Source organism: Tinamus guttatus, unplaced genomic scaffold (genome assembly GCF_059628265.1).
Source record: "Tinamus guttatus ecotype Peru unplaced genomic scaffold, ASM5962826v1 Tinamus_guttatus_pri_ptg000169l, whole genome shotgun sequence".
NCBI classification, from domain to species: Eukaryota; Metazoa; Chordata; class Aves; order Tinamiformes; family Tinamidae; genus Tinamus; species Tinamus guttatus.
Window position 1 is genome coordinate 2,469,622 of NW_028288703.1, and position 20,433 is coordinate 2,490,054.

At 38.3% G+C, this 20,433-nt stretch overlaps 1 protein-coding gene across 1 annotated transcript in view; it reads right to left on the reverse strand.

Annotated features, from left to right (window-relative positions):
- The window catches only part of SLC6A11 (solute carrier family 6 member 11), a 68,300-nt gene that overhangs the window by 24,531 nt on the left and 23,336 nt on the right, over nt 1-20,433 (reverse strand). The window contains exon 7 of the mRNA XM_010217313.2: nt 9,369-9,503. Coding sequence (XP_010215615.2) covers nt 9,369-9,503 — 135 coding nt within the window. The remainder of the gene's footprint in view (nt 1-9,368; nt 9,504-20,433) is intronic.

Here is a 20,433-nt window from a genome sequence, read left to right on the forward strand (position 1 = left end):
CAGAAGGGAAATGCAAAGACAGTAGAATTGGACAGAAATTCTGTAGCAGAACCAGGCTGGACCTGGTGGTTGCACATTGTGTGTTTAATTTATCTATCTATAATGAATTTAACTAATCCCTATTAACTAAATACGTATTTTTGGCCTCCACAAAATCCCCTAGCACCAAGTTACCCCATTTAATTATTCACTGTGTGAAATAGTACATTCTTCTGTATGCTTTTTTATAGCCCACTATGTCTCCATTTTGACAGACTTTTGCCAAATCCAAGGCAAGGTTCCAGTAGGATCTTCTGAATTGCTGGCCCACTGCCATGCAAGCAGGGCATGGTGCCTTGGCTACAGAACGAGGAGGGTCATGCTCCAGGTCCAGATCTGACAGTGTGCAATGCTATTTGCAGACTTCTGCACAAGAATAATAGTGACTATTTGCTGTAAACTGCCATGCAGAGCTACCATTGTTATTTAATGAAAAGATGAATCTTCTAAGGAAGACCACGAGTGTGACACGGTCCATGAAAAGTCAAAACTGTGGTCCAGATTCCAGCTAGTATCAACTGAGCATTTCCACTATAATTAAATTAAAAGAAAAAGCCTAATAAGACCAAAAGGAAAAGTGAAAAATGCTGAAAAAGACATTGAAAACAAATAGATCATGAGTGCCTCTAGAAAATTCCCCTACTAAAATAGTATTTAATAGACTAATTAATGTAGCCTATTACCTCTGTTGCATAAACAAGTAAATGGCTAAAGACAGCATTGATTTCACCCTGTCCATAATAAATCAATCATTGTCTTTCAAAAGACATAATTAGGTGATTAATATATTTTTAAAATAATAAACTCAAAGATTATTAAAATTTTGTTCAACGCCAAATATGTAACTTATTGACACTGATGATATAGGTCAACAATCCAAAATAGAAAACAAGAAAGTACATTAATTTCATTACAACTTAATCATACTTTAGTCACCCAGCCTTTGACAAAGCTAGGGATGTGCATAATCACATCTAACTCAGCAAAAATTGCCCCAGAGAACTAAAGCTGTGCAGTTCTAGAGCCTAAGCCATTTTACTAAAACATCTTAAATCCTCTTTTCTTTTGAGAACTGTCATTTTCTGTTTAAGATGAAGTAATTAAGACAAGAAAATGCACAGAATTCAAGTTAGCATATACTATATCACTATAGCTACATATGCATAAAGGATAAATACTTGGCTATAAATAACTAACACAAGCTTGGCTACATTCAATCAGTGCCATGGCCCAATATTTTCTTTTAATGGTTCCCAAAACCAGATGCCCAGGGAAAGATTACAGCAAGCATATAACAAGCTGATGTACAGCAATTTTACTCTAGTTAGTTTAGCTACATTAACATGCTGTATAGCATTATATAATCAAATGACTTGAGTCTAACACACTGGAACCGCTCTGCCCTAGGAAACCCACTGTTATCCTGTCATATCTGTTTTCTGGCAACTGCTGCTGCTTGCACGGCCTTCTAGTTGAGGATCAGCAAAACCAACAAGTCTCAACTGTTATTCTTCTACCCCATGAGTTTTTCTCAGAGGAACTCTCAGGACCAAAGCATCTCACATCTGCACTTGGCACAGCTTTGAGGGGTGATGTCCTCTGTCGTTTATACAGTCACACACAAGCAACTGGATACAAATACTTGGTTGCAATATAGATGCAGCACCATCACTTAGTCCTGCACAAGCTGCAGCAGAGTTGTGCCAGAGTATTCCACTTTACGGGGCCTCCTCGGTGTGTGTACGCCACAAAACCCTATGCATTCACTGCAGTCTTGAAGACTCCATGTTCACAGACTCTCTATGTCTACAGACTCTCTATTGCTTTCTCCCTTAGCCTCTTGTGCTTTGCATTTCATCAGAGGTTGAATGGTAAGTCATTAATTTACACTTTTCATAGAACAATTAATTTATGCTTTAAATTAATCCCTCCCCACATTTTCAGATTACACTTGTCATAAATTCCCAGCCAAAAAAAGGAAGTCACACGGCACATGCAAGCAGACAGCAAGCACTGCCCTCGAGGCTGCGTGTTTAAGACTCCAGCGCAGGAGTCCAGCGTGGTACCCAGGTATGATCAGACTAGGTGTCTCAGAGTTTTATTGCTGATGAAAGGTAGCTGGAATCAGCTTGAAAATTTTTTCCTGAATCACACTTATATGCCAAGAATCTGTTCTAGCAAGCAGAGAGCAACAACTTAGCCAATCTAGCTCAGATCTTAAGCAGTATTAAAAAACAGATATAAGAATCTGTTCCCTGGATAATTTTCACAAACAGATGCAAAGGGAGGGGGGAAAGAGGAAAGTAAAGTAATGAAGTGAGACAATTTTAGAGCTGCAGTTTGCCATTTCTTCCTTGTGATGGATTTGCTTTAGAGAAGTTAATTTAGAAAACAAACTTTTTTTTTTCCTGATATTCTAAGTAGTCTTTTTAATGACTATCTAAAATACTCAAAAAAACAATATTCTGTCTGGAATTTAGCTCATACCTATCCAGCAACATAGGGTGACACATAGGTGGTTCCAGCACATGCTGTGCTTGTGCCTCAGATCACTTCTTACATGTTTCCCCCTCCATCTGAAGGACAATTTTCTTCTGCCTGAAACCTCCATTGCACATTGCTCAATACAATAGAACGGAAAGAACAAAAAGGAATTACGTTTTTGTCCGCTTCCTTTCTCACTTACTGCCAACATACTTTGTCCCATGTTTGGAGTGTGTCTTTTGATAAAGCACACTCAGTTCTTATTTCTACTTGCACCCATCACAGACTATATAGTGAAAGTTAAAATTTAATCCAGTTTATAGAATAGATATTGGACATCTCTCAGACCAAAACAGTATTAATATTTTACTATTTAGAATTGAATTTGACAGAAACCTAACACATCACTATGAGAACACAGAACTTATCAGTAAACAAAATCACCAGGAAGCAGTTCCTACCTCCCGTTCTGTAGGATTTCAAGCTCTGCCTTCTTGATGCTCTACTATGGGACACGAAAAGGTTCAGATGGATTGAAAATACATAAATGAAAGATCATAGAGGTGCAGTGAACTTGCACCTCTACCTGCCTCAACATCTGATGATTTCCTGCCAAGACTGTAACAAATTTACTCAATTCATTTTACCCCTTTAGTAGGAGGTACCCTCTCTATATCAGTCAAATGCTTTCTTTCCTTAATCTCATTTAGAGTCCTAAGTTGCAGCAGCGGTGTTTGGCTGGCACTAGAATGACCAAACACCCATTTGCCTTTCTGATGGCACTTTTTTTTTCCTCACAGCCAAGATTCTGGTGCATATATCCACCAAATGCTAGATTATCAGAGACTTTTAAAGGAGGGAAGCAGCAGCTACGCAAAGTTAGGTAAAATAGTTGACAAGCAATCCAGCTACAACAGTCTAAAAGAGTATACTAATAGAAAGTCAAGCTGCTTTATCTGTAACAAAGGAAGAGTGAACTCTTCAGCCCAGACATTCAGAGCACAGAGCGTCAGAAGTCATAACCTCCGATATGCTTCTCTTTCCAGTTTGCTCTCCTGGATCGGAGCAGTCTGGGAGCTAGCAGCACTCATGATGATGGAGAGGCAGTTTGTTTTCCTGCATACACTGTCACAATACACCAGCATGTGCCATCAGTCACTGCCCACCTTCTTCCTACCTTCCCCCTCCTTTCTCTCTCATTTTTTCTCTCTTTCCCACACTGCCCTTGCAGATAATGCACACACCTATGCACCAGTGTCCCAAAGAAACTATATATGACAAGGCAGAGCCCACATCTTATTGCAGTTCCCAACCACCTGATATTGCCCCAGAGGAAGACATCTTTGTCTGCCTCTGCCTTCCTCCTGTTGCGGTATTTCCATTAATAAAGAGAATAGTAACTGCAGAGGAGAACCTCTACAGCAGCCTTCTATAGGCAAGTTCTGAGGAAAAAATAATGGGTGCGAACCAAGTCCATTTTCAGTAAGGCCTTAGCTTCACCATGGGGTCTCTGCAATGCTCATACACACAATATACCTGACCATCACTGCTTTTCTGCTCTGCAGATCTCGGCCCAGCCTCTGCTAAAATGTTCTGAGAATTCAAGTATGATTCTAGCTCAAGGATCAACATTAAAAAAAAAAACAACCAGAAATGTTTTGAGGAAGAGAAAGCATTATCTTCTGCAGCTCTATTAGAGAGTCATGTTTAAGAACATCCCATTTTTAAAAGGTATGTGACAGATTTTTTGCGTGTAGTAAGCCCTTCAACCAGCATCACACACACTTTCTTTATTTCTCTCACTGCTCTAGACTATATCCCTAAGGTTTTATTAGAAAGTTGTTAGCATTTAAAAAATATTTTTTTTCCAGTGCGTGCTTTTATATGGGATCATAAACACACTCATAAGTGCCCAAAAATAGTATGGAATATTTCTTTGATTCACAAGTTCTACATTCTGGTGAAATAAACTGCATTTTATCTGTAACTTTTCTCTTGATGGAAGAAGTCTTCTAGAGCAGCTGACAGGCCAGTCTCATTATCAGCAATTCTTCAAATGCTCCTGTGAAGATTTATTAATTTGAGTGCAAAATGGCTCTTCTGGCCTTTCTGGTGCTTCTTTTCAGTTACCACCACTGTAAACATTGATAATCTCTCCCTGTTATGTCAATTCACCGAGCTAAAGTGTGGATCCTGTCTCCCTCCAGTGGTGTATCTCTCTGGCCATATCATCTAATATTTAAGTGCAAAAGGACTTTCCCTGCAATTCAAATGACACTCTCAGTTGCCAAGTTCCTAAGAGATTATAGGGATAGTTGGCAGAGATTTCATGGGGCCTAAAATCCCTGAAAAAAAAACTACCCCCATGAAGAATGTTGTTTTTTCAACAAGTCTCTTCTAACTGCCAAAATATGCTGTTGACGACCCAGCATGGTGCTGCTTGTGTAGCAAGAGCAAAAAGCAAAGGGGTAGAGAGGGGAAGGAGACTAAAACTGTTTGCCCAAGGCTCCAAATAGTGACTGGTTTGCTAAAAACTGTTCGCTACAAAGAAAAGCCAGTCTGCAACATTATGCTGCTGTAAACCAGATCTGCACGTTGAGACATGAAGCCAAGGCACATTCACTCATAGGCAGCAAAGGTTTAGTGATGGCGATTCCCATCTGGGCTGCACCTTCAGCATGCTATGCCCAAAGACACCTTCTGCCTCTGCACAGTCTAATGACCTATGTGGTAAACAACTACCTACCTGTTCCATACATCACAGAGAGTCATCTTTTTGCACAGCAGGAGGATACCCTGGGTATGTCTTCATATGTTGAACTGTACATGCCAAAAGCCTGTTCTGCAGATTCACTGGGGAGAAGCAGTAAGTAAATTCCCTGCAGCAAATGGACTGAAATGTTGTCCTAGGCTTGCCCTTAGTCCTTCTAGGGGGCAAGTGGGAACAGTCTAACTCCCAGGAATGAGTCCTCTCTTTGAAAAACCTCTGTACTTTTGCTAAGAACACAGTATTTCCACTACAGTATTTTAGTGCTTTTCCTATTCTTTAAAACCACATAAATAATTTGCAATATAAAGTTATAAAAATAGTAGTATGAAAAAGTTCCTCATTGCACAGATCATAAACTGCACTGCAGGGCAAACTGTTTATAAACATCATACCAAACTATATCAAGCTATATCTGTGCTTGTCTTGCAACTTAAAATCTCAGTTACTAGTACTGATGGTGCAAACAGTAGAATTTGATTCAGATGTATCAATCTTTTACAAGCTTAAATTTAAGAACTTTTTTCTTTTTTTTCTTTTTCTCAGAGACTTAAGACCTGTGTTCAAATTCAACAGTTACCTCTGCTTTCAAAGCTGTAAGATTGTTCTCTTTTTTCTGCCGTTTAAAACACAGTTACCATTGGCCTCAAGATGGCGACACAATTGCTGTACTTGCTGTCTTCCAAGGATGCATAGACTAGGTTCCCTCTCCTCACTGCTACAGACTTCTTGCAGGAATCACAATGACATTACTGCACAGATTTTCAAACGTTGTTGTATTTTTAAGGGGAAAATACCATTTTTTAATGTGTGCATATTCTAAATGCACTTCTATTAAAAGTATTTTTTTTCCTAAATTATGTATGGAATGCAATAAAATGTTCTTTTTTCCTACAAAAATAGAGCAGAGAGAAATTTTTTGAAGTGGAAGCAATGTAAGAGAAAAGGAGTCATCTTTGTACTGTCAGACTTATCTAGTCCTGAGGTTTGTTCCAAGTCAAGTTTGTCAGTCCCTTAATCAGAGATCTAAGTCCTTCAGTGTACGTGTTTGGAAAATCCCATCTTAGAGAGCCAGAACACTTCTGTGATAGCAGCAATGCTTTCCAAAAAGGCACTGAGTGCCACATACAAATACAGCTACACCCTAGGAGACTGGGATTTGTTGAGGGACAACCAGAACAATATTCTGAGTCAGAGTTGCACACAGAAAGCATAGGAATCTTGTTAACTTTGTAAAAATCTTTTTTTGGGGGGTGGGGGACGCTCTTTCTCAGGAAAGAACCCATGTTTGGGCTATAAGCGGCACCTTCATCTTCTGAATAGCAGTAGACACACATGTATCAGGGCAATTTGAGCATGAACGCTACAGAGGCCTTACTGCTATTGAAATAGAGAGCATTTCTGAAGTTTAAATATAGTACTCCACTATCATGGAGAAATGTTTGGTATGAGCTGTACAGATACACAGCACAAAAGATGGCATTTTCAGACCCAGAGGATCCAGTTTGCAGAAGAGATGGAATATAAAAATGAAATAGAGAACACAGCACTTGCAAGCTAAGAAGAACTGAAAAGACAGATGAATAGCTGCTTAGAAAGCTGTAACAGACCATGGAATGCAAATTGCACCAAAACAAAAGCTGCAAGAACTTCAAACTAAAGTAAGCCTTGAAGAGAAACTTAATTTATTTAATCCACAGTAAACATAGTTGGCAGTGTGGTTCAAATACTGGTTTCCTAATACAGATACGCAGCAGTCTCCTTGGAGCATTATTTAAACAGACCTCCAGCTGAAGAAGAAAACAACCTCTGCTGGTACACATGCATTATGCTTTGATATTACGGAGCAAAACCAAATAAACAAGAGTGAAGATGAAAAATGGGAGCACAGATGCCAAGGTTAGTTCAGCTGTCTTCTACTAGCTGCTTTGCAAGGCCTCTAGAAAGAATTCGGGAGTGTTTTTGTGGTGTATATTTTTGGAACATTATTAAATTCTACATTTCCATAACATTGAAAATGTTTGTATCTCTATCCTGTTAGCAATGAAAGTTGCAATAGAGCTGAACCAATTTTTTTTTTTTTAATGAATTGGGTCAAGTTCTAGATTTAAGACTGAGAAGTGAAACTTTTTTCCTTTCTTCAGAAATGACTATAATTCTCTGCTAACTCAGAAATATTTCTTCAAGAACTCTGCCTCAATTGATCTGTCTCAATGAAATAGTTCAACTTCAACAAACTAGCATTTTTTCAATGGAAAAAACATCATCTCAAAAACCATATTATCACCTATATTGCAGTTAGTCTCTATTATATCCCATTTCAGCTTCTTTCCTAAAGAAAAGGTCTTGACAATAGTGAAGGCTGATGCACAGAAATGTATCAGCAGAAGCCATATTCAAATAGAATGAAAAGCTCACTTGTTAAAGCACAACATTTCCCAAAAGACATTCTAATATCAGCTGAGCCGTGTGCGTGGGACACAGAGATACATGCACACATGGCTTTTAAGTGCTTTGTACTTTAAAGACTGTTTTGAATAATACCATGTGCTTTGGAAATCGTCATGGCAACGACGTATTTCTTTACAAACGAAAGTATTAAATAAGCATATAAACCCCTCTTGTAACCTGACAATTCCTTCAACTTGCGTGTCCTCCCTCAATAGCAAACAGAAGTAAGGATGCCAGTGGCATGTGGAAAATCCACATACAGGCCCAAATCCTTTTAGCAGGCACATCACGGGACAAATGAAGAAGTGAGGTTCAGGCAGGAAGCCTCCCTCCTGGTCACGTTAGGTCAGCAAAGGTTGCAAGTGGAGGAATTCAGCATTAGAGGAATCAGCATAATGCAGTACAAGAAAAGAAAGCCCAGTGAGCACTTTTATTGAGGCTGTGGGTAACTATTTGTCAGAAACATGACAGTAGTCAAGACTGAGCAATGTAATCCTACCAGGTTTCCCTGCTACTCTGTTAGCTTCTAAAGTGACCTGAAGATACCTCTAAGCAAGCTTAACCTACCCCAGTGGTTAGGAAGTTGTACAGAAGCCCTGACTCCACAGGTCTTTCTGCCACCCAGGCTAACAGCAAAAATCAGGAAGAGATTGACATTGAACGTTGAACATGCCATTAAGCTCAAAGGTAGCAACATCATTCATTTTTCTTCTACAATTTCCAATATTTAAAATAGCTTTTTCTTTCCTCCTTTTCTCTATATAAATATTACTTCTTTAAGGTGACCTTTATGAGGTCAGTGGTTTCAGAAGCTTCAAAAAAGTTATCTGAACAGTGTTTGTATTGTCTTGGGCAAAAAGTACTTTTGCAGATGTGTCTAATAACTTGGTAGGTCTAGGTGAGCACTTAAGAATTAAGTTATACAAGTATTCCCAAACTTTTAATCTCCATCCTATGATCCATTTAATATCATAGCTGCCTCAGAAGTAACACTGTCTAGTAAGTTTCACATTGCTGAATCAAGCAAGTAAAATGCTGTATGCAACTTTGTGGAGTTTGTGCTGTTTTCCCTCTTTGATTCTGGAGGAGCGATATACAATAATTGTTTTACTGTACTCACCTGTCACTCAAGAGTCAACTCAAACCAGTATTTACATGTTCATCTCTACTTCTGAAATAACTGAAAAAACACAGTTCCTAGTTTTAGTATTTCATGGCTGCTTTCATGCTTGGAAACCTTTGCATCAAGAACAACAAATTTCTCTTCTACTCTTGACTGATATTTACATTTGTAATGTGCACAGAAAGGTACTATTTAAAAGGGGTAAGTCTCAAGTAAATTTGATCCTGCTGAAAATACACTTGTTCCTCAGCAGTAGGAACTAAACACATACACCAAGCACCTATGAAAATTCGGGTTTTTAAGCCAGGGCACTTCTCTCTCAAAAGACTGCAAGCAGTGATGGTTTTAAAACCCTATCCATAACACCAAATCCCTAATAATGAGCAAATATCCAGCAATTATGTGTATTCAAATTTTAAAAAGAAAAAAAAAATAAGAGTGAGCAAGAACACTGCAGCTTTTACCAGTCAGCAATAAACATAAACACATGGGGTATGAACCTACCTGGGGGTCAGACAGTCGAGAAAGGTCAGGGTACAAGTAGAATTTTATCCCCTCAGATGCCCCTGGAAGTGTTACTCCACGAATCAGAAGAATCATCAGCATGATATAAGGGAATGTGGCTGTTACATATACAACCTAACAAGAAAAAACAAACATTAGAAAACTATTTTCTTCTAACTGCAAATAAAAAAGCTCACTTCTGCATTCATTTTCGATTGGATAATAACATATAAACCTTATATGGGCGTTTAAAGAAGATCTGGAGTGCTTTTGATGACCCCCTGCCTATGGGTATATTTTCCCCCAAGAATATTCCCTTCTAAACCACTTAGGTATTCAGGAAAACACTTTCTTACAGAGGGAAGTTCTCTTCACCTATTACTTACCCTCTTTAGGTTACAATTAAGAAGATACTATACTCTAGCATAGCAGTACACAATAGCAGTATTGCACAGATACATTAGAATTGACTCATAATAGCGAGCAATTCATATGTTAAAAAAATGCTGTCATCTGCATGGCCATGTTTGAAAAATTAGCATTTCATCAAGCCAACATCGTACAACCTAACCTGTAAGTTACACTTACGCTGAGCACCTTCAAACAAGATTTCTAAACACTCAAAATCAGAAGTTTCCAGTTTCATATATATATGGTCTTTATTTTTTTTTTTAACTCAGAAATCGGTGAAACTTTTGTGCATGGGAAACAACTGTGCTTCTTTGAAAAAAAAAATCTCTTTTTGGGAAAAAAACAGCAGAATTGCTTCTAATACACAAACATATATTTGAGAGCAATATCTAGCTATTCCAAGTCTGAGATAGATAAAATGACAGATTCTATTTCACTATATTTCCTTTAAATAGAGTAATAATTTCAACTTACTTCTCCATTATCCTCTGTATTCATTTTCACCTGTGCAAAGTAGGTATAAGATCCTAAAACGATGAGGTATTATACATGTCTTGCAAAAGCCAAAACGACTTAACAAGCTGCAAGAGTGGGGAAGTCCTTTGATCAAAGATACTACCAAAACCAAATATTTTAAAAAGAAAATCTATTTGCTGGCTTATATAAAAGGAAGAGTTGCATCAGAGCATGCACCATGACAGTCAGGATTCTTAAACACTTGTCCATGACTCATAAGAGTCAGAGTCATGAATTTCAGACAATGTTGGATATTTAACTCCAGATATAACCCTTCCTAAGGGTGCCTCAGTTGGCACACTCAGAGAATGGAGGTGCTTAAAAATCATGCTGCAAATACACAAATGTGTCCAACTGTCCAGGACACTTTTAGATACTTCATTGTCACTCACTTTAATTGGAGGTGAGCATTCATGATCTGTGGACCTTATCCTTTTTGAAAATATAATCTTTCCAGAAAATGGAAATTACCACAACATTCCTATGAGTCTCTGAAGTGTGAATTGGTTAATTCACCAATCAATAAAAATACAAAACGGAAAGCTTGATCCCTGCGCTTCTATTTATTATTATTATTCACTACTAGTGGAAAAGCATACTGTAGCTAACTGGTCCAACAGACCATGTCCAAACAGACTGCTCTGCACAGGGAAGTGTCAGATAAAAATGGGTTGTCATTTTAATGAGAAATGAGAGGAAGTTCCTGGAACAGACATGGTGCTGCTCTGAGTCTTATGGCCATATGCTGCATGGAGAGAACAGAGAAACCAGTGGCTGGTTTTCATGTTTCTACATTTAATTCATTGCCAGGTATTTTTCTCCACTTCCTTTAAATGAACAGCAGCTTCTAATAAGGACAATCAGCAGTCACAGACATGTCATGACATGGAAGCTACTGCACCTGAGTGCAATGCAAGTTAAAGAATGATGTTTTGTTGCATCATGCTTCCTTAACTAAAACTAAAAGGTTTTCAGTCTCTGCTATCCTGAGCACCCTCCCACTGCCTTTGAACCCTTTTACATGAGCATATAAAAGGTTGTTTTATAGAAGCACATATTATTCCCAAGTTCCTTTGGGTGCATTTCCTCATTCAGCTCCATCATGGAAGAAGAGTAGAAGCCGCTCATCCCTACACCCGTGACAGAAAAGGTAAGAGTGTTCTTGCCTAATAACCTGCACTCCCACAGCAGCCAGCCAGACTCATAGAGCTACAAGCCATCTGAATTTTGTATCTTCTTTTTCAGAGTACCTGTTGTAGTCCATCCACAGCTTACCACAGTACTAGAACCACAACTCCCAGTAGTTTTTATCATGAGGAAACTATTGTGGCTGGCAGTTGTGCCACAGCTTTACAGGAAAAAGGACTCTCCCTCTCTGGCTGCCAGGTGCAAAGGGATTGTAAATAGGGAGAAAATTGGCTCAACATTTCTGACAAGAACTAATACGGTTATCCAGAACAATGACAGAAGAGACAGCAGGAAAGCATGTGAGGCAAAGATAGGCTTTTCCTGTGAGCCAGCTAACATTGCTGTTAATATTTTGTCACTGATAACATTTATAAAGCTACAAGAGTGTTAGAAATGCAAGCTTCTCTTGCTGCAGCCAGTAACAAAGTACACCATGTTCCAAGAGGGCAGAGAAGGCCACCACACTTAGATGTCCAAGTCCCCCAGGATGCTAAGCAACTGCGCCCAGTGCATGAATTGCCATGCTCAATTTATCATGCTTCTCAGAGCTCCTGAGGTGAAGGATGGGATGCTTTAGAAACCAAATGCCATTATTATCATCACATCTGTAAGCATTAAAAGTTTCCTGCATTGTTTACTTTCCTTTCAATTTACCAAGCTTCTCTGCATATAAATGTGAACACAACTGTTTCTAATTGCACTGTATCCTGTTTTAATTGACTTTAATTGCTTGCTACATTAATTTGCATTCCAAAGCTCAAAATGCTTTTTTTTTTAAACCCTTGTCAGAGCAATGCTAATGTTTAAACAGTTGGAAGCAAAATAAAAATTTCTAGCATGCCGGTTTCTACACCAAGTTTCTCTTATTGCAATATAGCTGAGAGACAAGTTTACAAAGTTATTTATAGAGATAAGAACATAGAAGGGCACCTACTGTGAGAACCAGTAGCTCTTGGATTTAGGTGCTTCATGGATGTACATTAGGACCAATGTTCCTGAGGACAGGTTTTCAGCAGCTTTTGGTGCTCTTAACTGCCATGTATTTCAGTACTGCAATTTTCAGTGCCAAAACCACAAAAGACTTAGATGCTTATGTATCACTGAAGTGGTAAATATATCTAGGTATCAAACTATGCAACAATTTCATGAATAAATAGCCATGAAGGTCTTGAGAATTAAACTAACTGCACTGCCAATGTGCGTTTTTATACACCTGAGTACCCTTACATGTCCAAATTTGGTACTTTAGGTACAAATTTTGGCCCCTCTTTTGGCCTAAAAGAAAGACTGTTCTTCTGAACATCCTGGCCACATCATAGTACAAAGGCTGAAGTTGAGGTGGCTTGGCTTGTGAGAGAATGTAGAAAAATACATCATAGATCTGTTGAGAGTGAGAAACACCCCTTCATGCAATGAATTGAGCCATACAAATCTAAAAGACTAAAAACAGATTTCTCAGGATACAGCTACTACAGAATGTGCCAGCTCAATGTTTACACAATTCATCACAACAGCTTCTTCACAGGATTAGTCATGAATAGGAACTAGTGAACTTTAATCCTTTGCTTTATGCTTGCAGAAACCATAAGTGAACAAGCATTGAATGGGCAAAACAGTTTTCCCTGGCTGGTAAGTTTTAACAATCATCTGCCGACATAAGGTAACACAATCACAGAATGGTCGAGGTTGAAAGGGACCTCACATCGTCTAGTACAACCCCCCTGGCTGAGCAGAGGAAATAACAGTACTTCTGCATGACACCAATGAAATTAAGCTCTAAATGGCGACAACTCCTGTGTAGAGTGGGCCACTGCAATAGGCTAGTTGGGAGAACAAACAAAAGAATCCTCGTACAAACATGGAAATATAATGGTTTTATTTAACACTTAATAACTGACCAGTCCTCATCTTGTAACAGGATCACAGAATTTAAAGAACAGAAAAATAAGTCTATGCTTATCTGCAAGCTGAGGTGTTTGGTTTTATTAACGCTATAAGGCAAAGCTATTTTTTTTTTTTTTAATAGGGAGTAAATATATTTTAGTTAATGCTTGAAAAGCTTAATGCCTTGTTAATCTCCCTCCCCTGAAACCCTCTATGGCTCCCTTAGGCTATACCAAGGCAATATCAATGAAAAATATTGCTGGTAATTACCTGAAATCAGTATTTGAATTGTTATAACAGTCTCCATACCCTGTACATCCTTAACATTAAATTTAGAGTTTTTAGCTTGCTGACTGTTCACAGCTATTTTGAGGATGCTGAAACCTCTCGAGAACTGAACTGAAACCACCAATTGCCTTTGTCAGGATAAAACCTCTGAGGAACCTTCAGATCTCAGTGACTTTACAAGATTTGTGTATACAGGGCAGGCAGCTGGGGACAAAACCATGCTCGCTGCAGTACACTCATGCTATCAATAAAAAGCTTGGTTGCCTGATAGATGTGAAAGGCAATAATAATTTTTATTCTGCTTTTCAATGTTGATGCAGAAAGGCATATCAGCATGACTACAGAAATATAATTTTCCTACTACAGTCCAACAGCTCTGGTATCTCTGCAGAGGTGCTCTAGTCATTGTCAATATGGAAACAATTTCTACTAAGAACAAAAAGTTTTGCATGCTACACTTAGCCAGCCATCCTGCTTCTCCAGTCACTTCTCAACTTCACAAATTCAGACTTTTTAGTGCTGCAGATGATGCATGATCTATGGAAGATGCTCTTTTTCAACTACCATGGTTTTCTGTGAAATTTCTCATACAGTGTTTGAAAAGAGGCTTTTGCTACTCTATTTGCTACCCTATTGCTTCTATGGATACACAAATCATAACTCAAAAGAGGCATTTTCAATATTAACTGGATTTAAAAGCAAATGTAAGGTAGGTGATTTATTACTTTTTAGAAAAATACATTATTAATAATTATGCACAACATGAAAATCCTAACAATTATAAAAAATGTCTGCCCAAAACAATTCTGTGGTTCCAAAGGAGGTGTGTGGTATAAAATTTCTAATTTTCAAGATCAGAAAGATCCAGAAAACCTTTCGCAAAATGAGCACTACAGTTTGACAAGCAGATACAATTTTACCACTGGAAAATTCAAAAGAGATAACCAAAAGAAAAGGTGGTCTGTTAGAGCCACTACTGGCACTGTTGCCTGACATTGGCAATCGACTCCGTCCGCCGAGGCGGCCAGGCACGTCCCACCCGTGCCTGGGCCAGAGAGCACAGACACCAATATGAGGATGCTGCAAATGGCGTTTAATATACGCAGGCTGGATCTTATAAAGGTAGCAAAGGCGGAAGCATGCCTATATAGCCAATAAGCGTTGCTCTTTACCTAATATGGCATATGCCTTAGTTCCCTATTCTTCCCGTACATCGCGAGATCTTCCGAGCGCCGTACCCTACAGGCACCTATATAGATTTTTTTTTTTTTCTCTCTCTCTTTTTTTTTTTTTTGCCTGAGGAGAATAGTTAATTAATTAATTTTAATGTCCTCCATAAATCGGACAGTGTGGAAGTAGAAAAAAACAATTAAATATTGCTTCCTAGTGCCCTGTAACTGTGACTACCTAGAATAAGAATGCATTTGCTTACAATCTAGTGTACGAACAAGAAGACCTGTCACGTGGTTGTGAGCATGGAGAAGAGTACGGATAGGGAAGATGCAAACTTCAGCATCTTGGCTGAGCTCATTATTTCTAGCAAAAGTATTTATGCAGAGCTGCCATTAAGCAGGCCATTATCAGAACCACAAATACCTCAAAATCAAAGACTGCTATTTAATCAAGTAAAAGTCAATTTTAAAAATCACTCAGGAAGAATTTTAAATATAAATTAGGGCTAATTAATCAGCTGAGGGTTTTTTATTTCCATTTTGAAAAGGTCTTTAAAAAGTTCAAGCTTTTTATAAATCAAAACCTTCCAAGATTTTCAGACTTCTAAATGCCAGCTTGTTTCCCACTACATACAGTAAGCCAGATACTGGTATTAGGTACACATACACTCAAAAACCTGAATCTTATGGGCTGAGTATCAGACTGCTCTTGATAAATCACATTTCTATGAAGAATTTCCAGTGGCCCGAACTCATCTCTTACAAATTTCCATTTTTGTTACTATATTTACATAGGCAGAAACAAAAAATTTGTAAGGCACTAAATGGATTTGATTTCTTAGGTGCTCTAGACATGCCAGTCAAGCTCTTACCAAGTCCTCCAGTCAGTAGATTCTTACATATTCTGAAAATGTTTCATTCACAAAGTAGATAAAGATATGAAGGCCAGAATATGGCAGGAAATTATTTAAGAGGTTTAAAAAAAAAAAAAAGTAAGACTTTAGTCAACCCCAAATCATTGACTAGATCCTTCTAAGGACTTAAATCTCTGTCACTTCTGCTGTGATTCAGAGGACAGTAGAGGGTGGTTTGCTCTCTGACTTCATGGCACAGAACATGCAACTGGGTTTTCCAGGTCAATGTAATCCTCATATAATTATTAGATGCTTTGGAGAATGTTTCAGTGAAGCATGATTTTCAAGAGAACTAGAGTTTGACCAAAATATTCATCGCCATCTCCCACTCAGACTGATTGCTTCTCCTGCTTCATTTTCCTTAGTTGTCTTTCAAGCACTCAGGTCATCCCTAAATGACTTACTAACCAGAACCACACACTGTTCTCTAGAAATACCACATCATTACTTAATCCTGGGCAGCCAGTAGCCAGCTTGTAAACAAGCATGTAATAAATAACATCCCTAGAGCAGTCTCAAACCTTTCTTTGATAAATTTTGTAATCATGAAAGAGTCTTGCACATGGGACATTCAGATATTTCATAGGATAATACACATCTTATAATTTATTATTGAATAAAGGTGTGTGTTTTTCTACCTACACAATGACAAAAAGTTGTTCCTTTTTATTCCACTCAGGCATAGGCATATAGGTCCTTACCGCCATAGTGACAGTTATGGTGACAGAGATATATTTACCATAAATCATTTGCTATATTATGTATGCAGTAACAGTTATAATACCTATAAAAACAACACTTTTACCACTTAAAATTAATAAATACCCCTGTCCTCCAGTTCCCCAATTGTTTCCCTCTCGATTCCTTATGGATACTACATTACTATGATACAGGTAGCTAAACTAATATTTCTCCTACAGGCTTATTGTGCTGTATTTTCTCTTCACTATAACCTCTAAATAAAACTTTTAAATCATCTCAAGGCCCATTTGTAGAATATCTGACAAAGCATGCTACCATTTAATTGTGTTTTGGAGCTAAGGCTCACAGTGTGAGAAGATAAGCTGATACGATGAGTAGGACACTGTTCACACAATTAAGATACTGGCCTAAAAAACAGTCTGACTTGAGTGTGTTTTTGCCATAGGTTTCTATTCTTATATTAGGCAAATACTCTTTTCTCCTTTTACTGTCACTTCAACACAGATCCCTGGATATTTGCTACGTGGATGTGAAGGCAAAGTCTTTGGGAACAGAAGCATCTCACTTTGTTCATCCAAGACTTGGGAAATTGAGATTCTAACCTCAGAGGCTAGAGCCAAGTGGGAAACAAGCTAAATCACAGTAATATTTGCTGACTTGAACTGCTGTTATCTGAGATAATAATAAACACATTTTTTTTTCAGTCCAGTTACTTAATTTTTTGTGTTATGTAGACAGCAAAGGACACCACTTCTGCGGTCTGACGCAATCAAGCTTAAAAAGATTTTTTTTTTTTAATGTATCTGCTATTCATTTCTGCTGAACAGTTAAACTGTAGCCAACTCATTTCTCTGGGATGTGTCTTAGTAACCAACAGGGCACCAGCAGCTGCCGGACGCTGCCTTTGTTGCTCATGTAGCAATTTATTTCATTAAGCTTTCTCACTCTTAAGACTGAGTTTGGATTCAGTCCATGTTAGTCAACTCCAGAGACTATACAGAATTCAAGTTTGTGAATCTCACAGGAGCAGTGTGGTAAACAAAGCAAAACTTCTTCTAAAGAGGCATCTGTACATTGTAGATAAAACTAAAAATCTGGCCTGACTGCAGAACCTAAAGAGATTGCTCTTCCCCTGGGGAAACTTGCTGCAGTATCTTTGAATATAATGTCATGGGGAGGGACACCCACAAAATGCTTTGTAGATTGCTAAGAATGGGCTGATCATTTGAAGTTATATAAATTAGTGTCCACCAAGGACAAACTACCTGTATGCAAATAAAGAAACGTTATCTGTTCATTTCACTGAAGAAATACAAAACTAAGAATAGTGCTATAAAAAGATACCAATTCTTGTATATTTGCACTTGCACTGAGAGCTAAAAGTACCCTGTAGGTTCCTGTTGAAGAAAAGTTGCAAGTGACATTTCAAATGCACAAACCAAGAGCCAACTATAGCAGTATTCCTATACTTTCTGAACCCCCAGGAAAAGATTAGGGAATGGACAAAATATATTAATAACAATACGAAAGCATAACTTCATAAAACCTCAAGAGTTATTAAGGATAGATATAAGCAGTGTCTCATGCAACTCAAAATAATGCTGTAGCCCTAACATTCCCACCACCATCAACTGGACTACACAGATCCTCTTATATTTTGGCTCCTGTTCAAGAATCTTTTGCATGGTATTGTTTGCTAATTCTTTTGGTGAAGGACAGCAGAAATGCCAGGAGACCCTAAGGTCTCTAAGAGGAGGAATGAAAGAGGTCATCAGAAAACCAAATGACAAACTATTCGCTTTCTGAAGTCTTCCTTTTTTTTTTTTCTTTTTTTTTTTTTTAATTGTGTCTATACATTTATTTTTCAATAATGGGCTAAAAGTGGTTGGTAATATCATGGAAGGAGCAAATCCATATATGTCACCTTTATCCAGATAATAAATAAGTCTCTCCTAGCATGATATGTTCATCTCTGAATTTATTTTGTGGTTTTTGGCAATCTTTAATTTTTAAGCAAATATTGCTGAATTATCACACCTGGCCTTTCTTTCACACTGCTTTTTCATACTTCAGCTAGATAAATCAGATGACTTCTCTGCCCCCAAATTCTCACATGCGCATGCGTGCTGAGCTGTCTTTCAGTGCTCTGAAACACACTTCTGACTTGCTTGGGCTGTGGATCAGGGCTTAGATCTGATCTGAGTAAGGGTTCATATAAAAGGCAATCTCTGTGGCTAAGGTAAAGCTGGAAGGAATCAAATAATGAAAAAATAATTTAAGTTTATTTACTTAATACTTTCCCTTACTGCCAAAAAGAATTTTGAGAAAACCATTCTCGAAGGAGAGGCAGAAAAATCTCCTTTATTAACAATCTGAGATGCCCTTAAATGCTCAGTGAACAGGAGAGTGGAAAAAAAAAACTCTCAGTGGCTGTTTTAAAACTTCACACAGGCAGTGGATAGCAGGAATTCTGCATGCATCTCATGAGTGTTCTACTTTCCCCTTTGAATACAGAGATCTGCCTTGGACAGAGTGCTAAAGCCTTTCCGAAGGGCTATTCTTTGGTATTACTTCAGGCTAAAACAAAAGACACTTCAGGAGATACAATCATTGCTGCCTAGTTCCTTTTCCTGGGCTCCTACAATGGGGCCCATTTTTTTTTTTCTTCCACACATCTTTCTCTTTTATTTTCTGCTTCTGTCCCTTTACTCTTTTTTTTTTTCTTTTCTTTTCTTTTTTTTCTGCCTCATTGAACCCATTAAGGTCTTTATACAGCCTGCTATTGAAAAATAAATTTTCTGTGAGGGTACTGACAGTCTTAACTGCTGGCAAGCAGGGCTTAACTCCTGATGGGAGGGCACAAAACATGATGGGCAATAGGTATGAAAAGCTCCTGTCTGAATTACAGGTCTTGGCAGGTAATCTTTACCTGTATCTTCGACTATTTCCCTTGTTTCAGGAGCACATACCCCTCCTCTGAACAGCTGTAAATCAGAAGGCAGACTGACATCAACAGAAACTCACTGCCATAAAGCAGATGTGAGATCATGTTCACCATTAACATTAACACATAACTTTCTGCACTCAAAAATATGACTGCTATGCAAGCTTGTCAATATGTCAAAGATACTACAATGCAGAACATTTTGGCATAAAACCAGTATAGACAGAAGAATATGCAAGCCAAAAATCTTCTGGGGTGATACACAAGCCCTTATGCAAGTGCAAACTGTGAGAAAAGCAAAAGGAGCTACTTACAGTTCATGGAGGGGGCGAGCAGGGACCTGCTTGAGGCCAGAAGACGATGAACTCATGGCCTTTCCTAGCATAAGTAAACAGCTCTGCCTATGCACAAGCCAGTTCATGCAGGTGTTCACTGCCTGACACAGGTAACTGGTCCTTCTCCCCATCCTGATCCCATCAGGATGAAAAATCATTTGTCAGTACTTTGTCCTCTACTGATTCCAGCCTGGATAATGAAGTTATCCAAGGGAATGAACAGTGAAATGTCCATATATCATACTGCACTCCCGAGCAGTGTAAATGCATGAGGAGCGAGAAAGACTGTAAAAAGAGAAGGAAGTAGCATGTTGAGGTCAGTAGTGAGAGATGACATTACATACAGCCAGCCAGAGCCTGGCAGCTTACATTGGCATTTTGAACTGCTTACACAAAATCTGAGATTCTACTCAACAAGAAGATAAAACACACCCAATATTTAAGTGGAATTGCCTTTTTTTTTTTTGAGTTATATTTTAATGAATAATGTGGAGTTGCTCGGTTGGAATAAACACTCAAGAGTTCGAGTATCTATTATGTAATGAGCTATTCACTGAGCCTAAGACAAAAAGTTTCCAGAAGTGCTACAGATGAAAGAATAGGGTTCTCCACCTGTAGTTAAACCTCACTAATTTTAGCAAAATACTAACTTAGCACAATTTCTTTCCGAACAATTCTTTAGCCATCTTATTTTCTCATTGTAAATGGTAT